Raw genomic sequence first — 12,691 nt, forward strand, 5'->3', positions numbered from 1 at the left:
AACAAGGTTCATTTTACTCAAACATGTAATAAATAGCTATGTCCATGTTTCATTGCCTTACCTGATTGGACTATTGGTGGAGTCGGGGTCCAGCGCAGAAACCGTCCCAATGGTGGTCCCCACTTTAGCTGCCTCTGAGACAGTCATCCTGCTCAGTGGAGAGGAGAAAACCGGGGGCTCGTCCACGTTCTCCACCACCAGCTTCACCATTGCCGTGTCACTGAATGGCCCCTGAGCTCGGAAGCGTGGATCTATGTTCCTGTTGGAGGCTTCGATCTTTAGAGTGTAGGTGGACTTTGTTTCATAGTCAAGGTTCTGTTGGACAAAGCAGAGAAGATATATGGAGGTTTTGAGAAAATTTAAATGAAACATCTAATCAGACAAAAAAGGGTTTTGTTTTGTATTGAAGCTACAAGGCAAACTAGAAGAAATTAAAGTCCAAGAAATTTGTGTAAACCAACTCATCCTGGTGCTAACAGTATATCTAAATGACTGGTTTACCTTATATATAAGCTTCCATTGCTTGTTAGCCACATTAGCCTCAGTGTAAAACTGCTAGCTAATGTTTTTAGCTCTTTAGCACTTTTTAACTAGACTTTTTTTTTCTTTTTTAACTCATATGATGGTGTTATACAGTGTCAGAGACCACATTAGCATATTTACTACAGCTTTGTGAATACCTCCACACAGTTCTAAACAACTGTATGATGCATTAGATTCTCCTAGAATTATGCTTTTGTTAGCATTTGCTAACTGGTTTACCTTATATAAGCTTAATAAAAACCTCCACACAGTTTTGATCCAGTTAGAATGATGCTAACTGCTAACTAGTTTACCCTATATAAGCTTTCATTGCTTGTTAGTTACATTAGCATCAGTGTAAAACTGCTAGCTAATGTTTTTAGCTCTTTAGCACTTTTTAACTAGACTTTTTTTTCTTTTTTAACTCATATGATGGTGTTATACAGTGTCAGAGACCACATTAGCATATTTACTACAGCTTTGTGAATACCTCCACACAGTTCTAAACAACCGTATGATGCATTAGATTCTCCTAGAATTATGCTTTTGTTAGCATTTTCTGGTTTAACCGGTTTAACTTATATAAGCTTAATAAACACCTCCACACAGTTTTGAGCCAGTTTAAATGACGCTAACTGCTAACTAGTTTAGCTTATATAAGCTTTCATTGCTTGTTAGCCACATTAGCCTCAGTGTAAAACTGCTAGCTAATGTTTTTAGCTTTTCAATACTTATGAGCTAGACATTTTTTTTAACTACAAAAATGAGATTTACACAGTATCAGAAACCACATTACCAAGTTTATTAGAGCTTAATCAAAACCTCCAAACAGTTTAGAGCTTAGTCAAGACCTCCAAACAGTTTAGATCTAGTAAGAAAGACACTAATTGCTAACTGGTTTACCTTATATAAGCTTAATAAACACCTCCACACAGTTTTGAGGTGAGAGTATGATACATTTGATCCAGTTTGAATGATACTAACTAGGGCTGCAACTAATGACTATTTTGGTAGTCGACTAATCTGATGATTTAATTTAAATCTCTTATCTGATTCAAATTTTTTCGATTAGTCGATTAGTCAACGATTATTTCTGCCATGTCCTTCATCTCTCAAAACAACAGAAAAACAGCTAAACGTGAGATTTAAAAGGCATTTAAACTGCTAACTAGTTTAGCTTATATAAGCCTTTATTGCTTGTTAGCTACATTAGCATTAGTGTAAAACCGCTAGCTAATGTTTTTAGCTTTTTAATACTTTTGAGCTTTTTGTTAACTATCAAAATGAGATATACAGTATCAGAAACCACATTACCAAGCTTAGTGAAGACTTACAAACAGTTTAGATCTAGTAAGAAGGTTGTAAGGCTGTTAGCTAATGTTTTTAGCTTTTCAACACTTTAGCTAGACATTTGTTCTTTTTAACTCTTTAGAGTGTGAGATACAGTGTCAGAAACAACATCAACACGTTTATTACAGCTTTGTGAATACCTCCACATAGTTCTCAGCAATTGTATAATACATTATTTTCTCTTAGAATTATGTTTACCTGTTTAACTGTTAACTGGATTCCCTTCTGTAAGCTTCCATTGCTTTTTAGCCACATTAGCCTCAGTATAAACCCTAAAAAACTACAAACTACAAACTGTAGCCACAAGACATGTCTTTTCTCATCGACTTTTTCAGGGATGAAAGGTAAAAATCTGAACTGTAGCTTCAATAAATGAAGAAAATACTGTGGGAAGATTTGTAACCATGTCAAAAGCAACAGAAGATGCTAAATCAAAATTGCCACTTTGAAAACCTGACCCGACAAATGGAAGTATGAGTACAATGACGTCCTGAGACACTGGTTCTTTTGATAGCAGCCGACAGGATGGCGCGCCAGGGTCAAAGCTGACTATTGATTTTAAGACAGAGATACATGATGCTAAAAATGTCTTTTGAAATAGTTTCTCAAGCGATCATTCATCACACCTGTCGGCAGTAATATGTAGTAAAGTGAGGAACGTTCAACTTTAACACAAAACTTTCCCTTAAGACGAATTTACACACGCACACATTTACAATAGCTGTGTTTTTAGCTTTTAGCAGAAAAGCAGAGGACAGAGTGGCACCGACTTTAGAGTCAGTGACTTTAGCACCAGCTCAAAGGCACGAGCGGGACTTATTTGGAAGCTGATTCCGGGGAATATTCAACAGCAGCTGCATCCACAGACACAGATTAACCTCTAGACATTATCTGCAGATGTGATCCCACACCCATCTCTAATTCTCCTATTAGCACACCCATCATTCTGTGCCCGCAGCCAAAGCACATCAACAGCAAAACAGCTCAAATAAGAGAGACACTCACTGCAGAATGAGATATATCTGCAAACAAAAACATCTCAAACCGAACTGACATAGACCTATCTAATATCTCATTATGAGATTGTTGTCAGAATATTTTTAAGCTATTAGTAAATCTGCCTGCCAACAGATTAAAGCAATTCCTTTAGATAAAAAAAATCATTTAAAAAAAATTAAAAGTATGAACATTACAGCAGTCTATATTCAAATAACAAGTTTTATTTACTGTCTGCAAATACTCTGCTAAACAACTTTGACTAGCATAACCAACATGATCCAACTAGTCCACCAGCAAAGCTAACATGATCCAACTGGTCCACCAGCATAGCCAACATGACCAAACTGGTCTACCAGCATAGCCAACATGATCCAACTGGTCCACCAGCATAGCCAACATGACCAAACTGGTCTACCAGCATAGCCAACATGATCCAACTGGTCCACAAGCATCGCCAACATGACCAAACTGGTCCACAAGCATAGCCAACATGATCCAACTGGTCCCCCAGCATAGCCAACATGATCCAACTGGTCCACCAGCATAGCCAACATGATCCAATTGGTCCACCAGTATAGCCAACATGACCAAACTGGTCCACCATCATCCCCAACATGACCAAACTGGTCCACCAGCATATCCAATATGACCCAACTGGTCCACAAGCATCACCAACATGACCAAACTGGTTCACCAGCATAGCCAACATGACCAAACTTGTACACAAGCATAGCCAACATGATCCAACTGGTCCCCCAGCATAGCCAACATGATCCAACTGGTCCACCAGCATAGCCAACATGACCAAACTGGTCCACCAGCATATCCAATATGACACAATTGGTCCACAAGCATAGCCAACATGACCAAACTGGTCCACCATCATAGCCAACATGATCCAACTGGTCCATGCTGTATATTAGGTTGGTCTTCCACCTTAACCAGCTGGATGGTCAGATTTTGTACCATCTCTCAGCAAAATTGGTCTTAAGTAGAATATTTTCATAGCAGGGTCAACTGGTTTTATTATTTCAGATCTACAGTATTTTACAGTTTAGGCACCTCATTAGCAAGCACTGTTCACAGGCAATTACAGCACCAGTCAAAGGTTTGGACACAACTAATCACACAAGGGATTTCAACATTTAGTGTCAGTATTACATCAGACATAATGGCCTTTAACCAAGTACCTAAAAGCACACCTGATTGGCTCAGACATGTTAGCGAGGACCCGCTCTGCTCATTAACTTTTAATGAGGTACACATAAAGGACAAAATTAGGATGATGAAATGATTGTAGCACAAACTCAAAATTAACTAAAACTTTTTAAGTGGGAAATAATTACTGAAAAAAATAATATACACTCACTGTCAAAGGAGTAGTTACAAAAAAAATCCTCCATAATTGCAATGAAGGAAAACAAAAGTTACCAGAAACAATAAATGATTAAACATTGTAGACTGATACAGGCTTTAAATATGCACTCTTGGTCATATTTATTGAGCTACACATACAGAAGTAGTGTGCAACACAAGTGTATCGCGACATGCCAGACCTCTCAACAATGGTAAAGGTTTTTCATGTTATAATCCACCCCATGCAGCTTGAATATTCATGTAATTCCTGCAGATTTTGTATTCGGGGTTAATTGTTGATGGTTCGTACAACAGCATCCCACACATTTTCATTCAGGGATAGGTCTGATGATATAGCTGACCATAGCATAGTATCTGTCTGTCTTAAATTCAAGGGCTGTGACCAAAATGGCTCCGTATTTACTAGTTAGGGCACTAACGAGCATGTCGGACATTTTTCTTTGAGTATCCGAATTGTAAGGTGGAAATCGAACGTGATTTTGAGGGCACTGTAAAATCCCATAATGCATCATGATTAATAGTAAACATTGCTGTATACTAAAAGAGCTAAATGTGTCCCAGAATGCATCGCGAGTCTCGCTACTAAGCAACGGACAGCTGAACAAACAGAGTGGACAGCCAGCGAGCCATTAGATTACTGCAGTGGAATTCAGCTAAACCCAATTCACTGGTAAAACATGTTTCAAATTCACTAAAATGCAGAGAAAAACGCTTTATTCCAACATGATCTTAAATAAAAAAAATCTTAAATATCTTAAATATCATCATATTTAAATAATTTTATGATTATGATTTTATGATTTTAAATACTGCTTAAAGAGCACTTTAGTTTATTTTTCTCAGTAGCATTAAGGTGTACACAATATGTGCCTCAATATGCAAAGTAGTACATTTAAATTGTATTAAAATAAAAAAAATAAAAGTGTATTAAAAAAGGTGTTTAAAAACACATATTTAAATCTACTTAAGTTTGCAGAAATTGTAAAAAAAATGCCTTCAGAAGCACAATTTAATAATTTTATGTTGTGTTTAAATAGAGCTTAATTACAAGTTTGACATAAGCTGTTCCAAAATAGTACATTTAAGTACATATTTTAATTTTAAAAAAGTATGCACTCTTCCATGTTAAATATACTTTTAAATATACTTAATATATAATTAATACATATATAATTAATATATAATTTTTTTTTTCAAGGGGTGGATGAGCATTGTCCTGTTGAAAGAGCTCACCGGACAAAATTGCACCCCACACCAGGACACCAGGACTTTTGGACATGTGATGCGTGACAATAACTGTGTGACAATGTTCATAGCTCTGACCATGGTGCCTCCACACACAGATTTGTCGTTAAACGTCTCCACAAAACAAAAGCTCCACAAGACATCATCGCTGAAGATGATCTCGCTGAATTATGACTCACTCCATGACAGTCTGGCATGACTACACACAAGGTTTCAATCCTGTTGTTTTGTTCCTTCTGGGTGCAACTATTCTATTTTGACGATGAATGTATTTTTGAATTGAGTAATTGATGGTACTGTTTGAATGAGGGCTGCTGGGAAATGTAGTTTTAGTGACATTCAGTCAAAAACATCTTTAAACAGTGCGCTTTAAACTAGGGGTGTGACATATTGTATCGTATGCAAAAATATCTCCAACATTTTTGATTATCGCAAATGATATTATACTCTCAAATATGGAGCCATATCACCCACCCCTAATTATCACATCAGGATACCACTTTTTTGCTGTTTTTAACAAAAGAAAAATTACACTGTTCTCATTACTCATTATATATCTAGATTATATCTGTTCAGTATCATTTATTTACTTTAATCCTGGATATTTGGAGATATTTTAAATGCATTCTTAGTATCATGACATTTTGGATCATTGACTTCTGTTACATATCTGATAAAATGATTGTATTTTTTATTATACTACAGTGACAATATTAGACTATAAGACACTGTAACCGAAGCTCTCCATGTATTACTCCGCTGTACAGGTAACTTAGCAAAAATGCAGCGTTTACAAACCAAATACAACCCAAATGAGATGTTATTATACAACACTGGAAGCCGCTGGATCCTATAGGCACAGTGCAGTAACAGCATGTCTCCAATAAGTGGCGCAGACAGAGACGTGGTCCACACAAATAAATAAAAAAGCCCAGTGCTTAGAAAATACGCATTATTACACACATTATCAGCCACCAGTATCAGGTTAAGAGTTGATATTTTTAAAATAAAGATTAAGTGTATATAGTTTTAAGCTGAATGTAAGGTGGACTCTTGTAATTCCGCAGGTCTTGCTGCTGGGGGGTGCCGAAGTAAACAAAACTTTAATTCTTAAAAAAAAAAAAAAAAAAACATTTCCTTTTAGTCAAACGAGTGCTGGACTTAAATCCACACAGATTTTTCTCCTGAAAACTGTTTATTTGGGTGAATAAAGCGCATACATTTATTAACAGTACGCCTGCAGCCTCGTGCCAATGACCGCATCACAGCAGAGCCAATATTGACATGGCTCTGCTGTTATAGCACGAACCTCTTGTGTATTATAGTTTAAATATCTCAGTTAAGGGGGATGCCATATCATATTTTATGCAATAATAAAATCGAATTTTCATTTTGCTGCAGAAGTGTATTCTTGATATATATATATTTTTTTAATTCAGTGTTTTTTCATATAGCCAAGAATATATTTATTGCGAAAATACCATGAAATATCATGATATTATTTTAGGGCCATATCGCCCACCCCTACATTAAACAACTGTAGCACATTTACCAGTGAGGGAATCTTCAAGCCTTTAAACCATGAAAAATACACTGTATATTCAGCCGCCAGGATTATTAACGTTTTAACCGCTAGGCCCACAGATCAAACCAGACTGGACCACCCCCCATCCACCAGCCGTTCTGTGACCCACCTTCTGCAGAGTTATGACTCCTTCCTGTGTATCAGCATCTGGCTCGACCCTGAACACCCCGAGGCCATCTCCTTCTATAATTCTGTACTCCATCTCTGCATTGGCTCCCACGTCTGAGTCCAGGGCCTTTATCTTGGCCACCACCGACGCCACGGGCAGAGACTCCGGCACCGCAAACTGATAGGATTCTACACACACACACACACACACACACACACACGTACACACAAATACACATACAGAAATTATTGATGATGCAATTTCTCTTTCTCTCTTATCACCTGGCCGCTGTGGCCGCTCCATGCTGGTCGTGTCCCCCTGCTCTGTCCTGTATTATCCTCCCGCAGATAGAGCTTTGGCTGCGTGGGCAGACCGGGGGTCCGCGCTACAGGTAGCCGCGTTTCTGTTAGCCGTGGTGATTTGAAATGGGCCGTGGGGAAAAGACCCGTAATGAGTTATATATAGCTACAATCTTTTGCACGCCTTAAAGACGCGAGGAGAAGAAAAACATGGGGGATTTGAGTTCAGAAGGTGATCTTCCAGGTAATTACACAGACGCAGTTGCCTCCTTTATCACTCCAGCAAATATAAGTGGTATAAAAAAGCAACAATCTGAGGGTGGAGATTTAAACTCACTGATTTGGAAGGTTAATAATGTTAAAAAAAAATATATATATATATATATATATACAATATAATAAAAGATTAGTTTTTGTATAATGTATAATAATCATAATCAATATCCAATTCAAGGTAATTTCCATTTTGTTTGGGCTATTATCAAACTTGAATAATAATTAAAAGTAATAATACGTGTTTAATAGATCTAAAATCTACAAAAACATGACACTTAAAAATAAAAATTCAATTGTATATATATATTTTTTTAATAGAATTGTGTTTATTATAGATTTTATAAACATTTAATTATATTCCATAGGCTGTTTTAAGATTTGTGGTGTGTTGTGGTGTCGGAACTGAAGAAGTCAGAAATGTTCTTATATTTGAACAAATGTAAATGTAAAATAGAAGTGTTTTTACACACCTTTTCAGCATTTCAATTAGCCCATTCATTTAGAATTAATGAAACAGTGTACACTGTAGATACAGTGTTTAATTGATGGTAAAACTGAAATTAGACAAAAAAAAATGTATATTCATGTTATGGACAGAAGTAATTTGCTTGTATCTTTTGTCCAAATTAAATTTATATTGCCCAATTGCAGACATAAAATACCCCTCCACCTACAAAAGGAAGAAAAAAAAGCAAAAAAAAAATTTTAAGATTGTCTTCCCCAGCATTGTGAACAGTTCCTCTACCACAACTGTAGTTTAAATAAACTGGTATTCAGTATTATCTGTGCATCTGGTTGCTTATAAAGCGTAACAGCAGTGGTGCATGCGTCTCAGAGTGTGACCGCCTTACTTCTGGAGAAGCGCGGGGGGTTGTCGTTGACATCAGTCAGCGTGACAGTCACTGACGTGGTTCCCGAGAGACCACCCATCTGCCCACCCATGTCTTTTGCCTGGATCACCAGCAGGTACTGGTCCCGCGCCTCTCGGTCCATATTGGGGAGAGCAGTCCTCACAATACCTGTAAACATTGTTCATAAATGTAAACATACTATTGACTGCCCAGTTCATTTTGCAGAGTTTCCTTAACTCTTTTCAGTAGTGGCGGCAGGACTATGCTGCTTAAGTTACCTCACATTAGCTGGAATAACTTAGCTTCTGTGTAAACTTTCACTCACATGTAACTTAAGTAATACTGCTGAGGTAAATGTGTGACTAAAATTGCACTACTAAGGAAAAGTTAGATCAGAACAGCACTACTGATGTAAATTTGTGTACTGCTGAGGTAAATTTATGATTAGAATAGCACTGATGAGGTAAATGTAGGATTATAACAGCAATATTAGGGTAAATGTATGATTAAATTTGAACTTTTGAGGTACACTTAAAATTAGAATGGCAACACTGAGGTAAATGTGTAACTGAAATTGCATTAGCTGGAATTACTTAGCTTCAGCATTTGATTGTTTACTGAAAGTCTGGATGCCTTGCTCTGTATAAAACTTCACTCACATGTTACTTAAGTAATACTGCTATCATTCATTTGTGACTAAAATTGCACTGCTGAGGTAAATGTATGATTCGAATAGCACTACTGAGGTAAATTTGTGACTAAAATTGCACTACTGAGGAAAATCTTGAATTAGAACAACAATACTTAGGTAAATTTGTGATTAAAGGTACACTGCTGAGGTAAATCTATGATAAGAGTAGCACTGCTCAGGTATGGTTAGGATTAGAACAGCAATATTGAGGTAAATGTGTAATTAAAACGTAACTGTTGAGGTACATCTAAGATTAGAATGGCAACACTGAGGTAAATGTGTAACTGAAATTGCATTAGCTGGAATTACTTAGCTTCAGCATTTGCTTGTTTACCGAAAGTCTGGCTGCCTTTCTATGTATAAATATTTCACTGACATGTAACTTAAGTAAAACTGCTAACATTCATTTGTGACTAAAATTGCACTGCTGAGGTAAATGTATGATTAGAATAGCACTACTGAGGTAAATTTGCGACTAAAATTGCACTACTGAGGAACATTTCAAATCGGAACAGCACTACTGAGGTACATTCTAGACTAAAATTGCACTGCTGAGGTACATGTATGATTACAATAGCACTGCAGAGGTAAAATTATGACTAAAATTGCACTACTGAGGAAAATTTAGGATCTAAACAGCACTACTGAGGTAAATTTGTTTCAAGTACTATTGTAAATACTTATCAGAACAATGGAGGCTACTGTTTTTACTAAAATTTCCAATTTATACCCTAGATTTCTGAAGAAACATGGGATACAGCTTTTGGACAGCCTGGTGTAGCACTGATGGAGCACAAGCAGCAGGGTTGCTGAATGGCTCAGTCTTTTAAAGCTCCTTTTACACAGTGGCTTGTGTCATAATTAAAGCAGGATTATCTTGTTTTATAGCATAGACCTTCTCCAGGCTGCGCTTTCAGTCTTTACAAAAGCATATCATAATAATGCCTCTCCACGATAGGTCATCTTTACCCACGTCTGCACCGGACTTGGAATTAATTTCCTCTCCGGATCCTTGTTAGTTCTGGCATTATCGGCGGTTGACTCATTCCCGCGCGATTAAACGGCCCCTCAATGTTCCGTCCTGTGCCTAGACTGTTTGAGATAAACCCTAATCAATAGGAGCTGCTATTTACCATGTCTGGCATTTGCTGCTTCCACATGCTGGAGGGAAGCTAAACTATCTAAAATTAGCCTATACTCTTAAAAAGAAATTTAATCATGGGCTGTAATTTATCCATGATGGCAGACCTCATGTGGATGCAGCCGTGACCTCGGTCTTGCCGCTGGCGTGCTGATTACACTGAAGCTTTATTTTCACGTAATCAGGTGATAATGTGCGCCGCTAACTACATCCAAACTTTATCAACTTGTTCCGTGACTCATGGGCGAAATCAAAACACCGACCTACCAATAATTCTGCTACATGTATCGTCTACTGCAGGACCATTATTTAAGCTTGGCTGTGTAGAAGGAAGTGGTGTGGTTGTAGATGGTTGGTGAATGTGAGAGTACAAACCATGACCAAAACTGCATATCGTTGCTGTCCAATGAAAAACAAGTATCTCCATGTTTGTTGGTTTTTAGTTTACTACATAATTAGAACAGACAAACTGTCCTTTACACTGTGCCAAAATTTATTGATGAGCGGACCAATAGAAATACTTCAAATTACCTGAAATAAACTCTTTTTACATTGACTTACATTGAAAGTTTAGAATGTTTTATTTCTCTCTTGTAAAGTTGCTGTTTTGAAGATACTTGTTTTTCATTGGACAGCAACAATGTGGAATCTTTTTAAATCGTATGCATAAACTTCAGAAATGTAACTGTGTATACAGCTCTGGAAAAATAAATTAAAAGACCACTTTAGTTTCTGAATCAGTTTCTCTGATTTTGCTATTTATAGGTATATGTTTGAGTTAAATGAACATTGTTGTTTTATTCTGTAAAGTACACACAACATTTCTCTTAAATTCCAAATAAAAATATTGTCATTTAGAGCATTTAATTGCAGAAAATGAGAACAAATGAGAAAGCATTCAGACCTTAAATAATGCCAAGAAAACAAGTTCAGAAATCAATATTTGGTGGAATAACCCTGTTTTTTCGTCACAGTTTTCTTGCATCTCAGCATGTTCTCCTCCACCAGTCTTACACACTGCTTTTGGATAACTTTATGCCACACCTGGTGCAAAAATTCAAGCAGATCAGCTTGGTTTGATGGCTTGTTATCATCCATCCTCCTCTTGATTATATTCCAGATGTTTTCAATTTGGTAAAATCAAAGAAACTCATCATTTTTAAGTGGTTTCTTGTGGTTTTTTTCCAGAGCTGTAAAAGCATTGAAAGTATAAGAATTACATATAAAATACACAAATCACGTTGTAATTGTTATTGCAATAATGTGGCTGAATATCTTTTCACAATTTCATGACAAATGGACAAAATTTGAATTTTATAATGTAAAAACAAAATGTACGACATGACACGAGTAATGCTGCTGAGGTAAATGTGTGACTAAAATTGCACTGCTAAGGTAAATGTGTGATTAGAATAGCACTACTGAGGAACATTTAGGATTAGAATAGCAATACTGAGGTACGTTTGTGACTAAAATTGCGCTGCTGAGGAACATGTATGATTAGAATAGCACTGCTGAGATAAATTTAGGATTAGAACAGCAATATTGAGGTAAATGTCTGATTAAATTTAATATTAGAATGGAAACACTGAGGTAAATGTGTTACTAAAATTGCACTACTGAGGTACATTTATAATTAGAATTTTAAAAGCAAGTGGTCAGAGTTACCAGAGTTTTCAGCAAGTTTATTACTATTAAGTTCACTACATGATTCCTTATGTGACTCTACCTCTTAGAAAATCCAGCCAGAGAAAACTCCTCTGGTTGCCTACTTCGAAGAATCTGTTTTTTTTTTTTGTTTACCAAATACTTCCTTATGTATTTCTTCATAGTATAGTGTGGATGACTTTAGTATTAATCTACAATGTAAAACAGTTTAAAATAATGAAAAAAATATTAAATATAAGGTGTGTCCAAACTTTTAACTGGTACTGTATATATCATAAACATCCAGGGGTTGGACACGGAAACTGAAACACCTGTCATTTTAGTGTGGGAGGTTTCTTGGCTAAATTGGAGCAGCCTGATGGTCAATCTTCATTAATTGCACATTGCACCAGTAAGAGCATGAAAAGTGTGAAGGTTCAATTAGCAGGGTAAGAGCAAAGTTCTGCTCAAAATATTGCAAAGCACACAACATTATGGGTGACATACCAGAGTTCAAAAGAGGACAAATTGTTGGTGCACGTCTTTCTGGCGCATCTGTGACCAAGACAGCAAGTCTTTGTGATGTATCAAGAGCCACG

At 36.7% G+C, this 12,691-nt stretch overlaps 1 protein-coding gene across 1 annotated transcript in view; it reads right to left on the reverse strand.

Annotated features, from left to right (window-relative positions):
* cdh7a (cadherin 7a) overlaps nucleotides 1–12,691 on the reverse strand; it is a 142,973-nt gene that overhangs the window by 66,080 nt on the left and 64,202 nt on the right. Inside the window, 3 exon segments of the mRNA XM_049478526.1 lie at nucleotides 62–315; nucleotides 7,188–7,375; nucleotides 8,614–8,781. Coding sequence (XP_049334483.1) covers nucleotides 62–315; nucleotides 7,188–7,375; nucleotides 8,614–8,781 — 610 coding nt within the window.

This window comes from Astyanax mexicanus, chromosome 4 (assembly GCF_023375975.1).
Source record: "Astyanax mexicanus isolate ESR-SI-001 chromosome 4, AstMex3_surface, whole genome shotgun sequence".
NCBI classification, from domain to species: Eukaryota; Metazoa; Chordata; class Actinopteri; order Characiformes; family Acestrorhamphidae; genus Astyanax; species Astyanax mexicanus.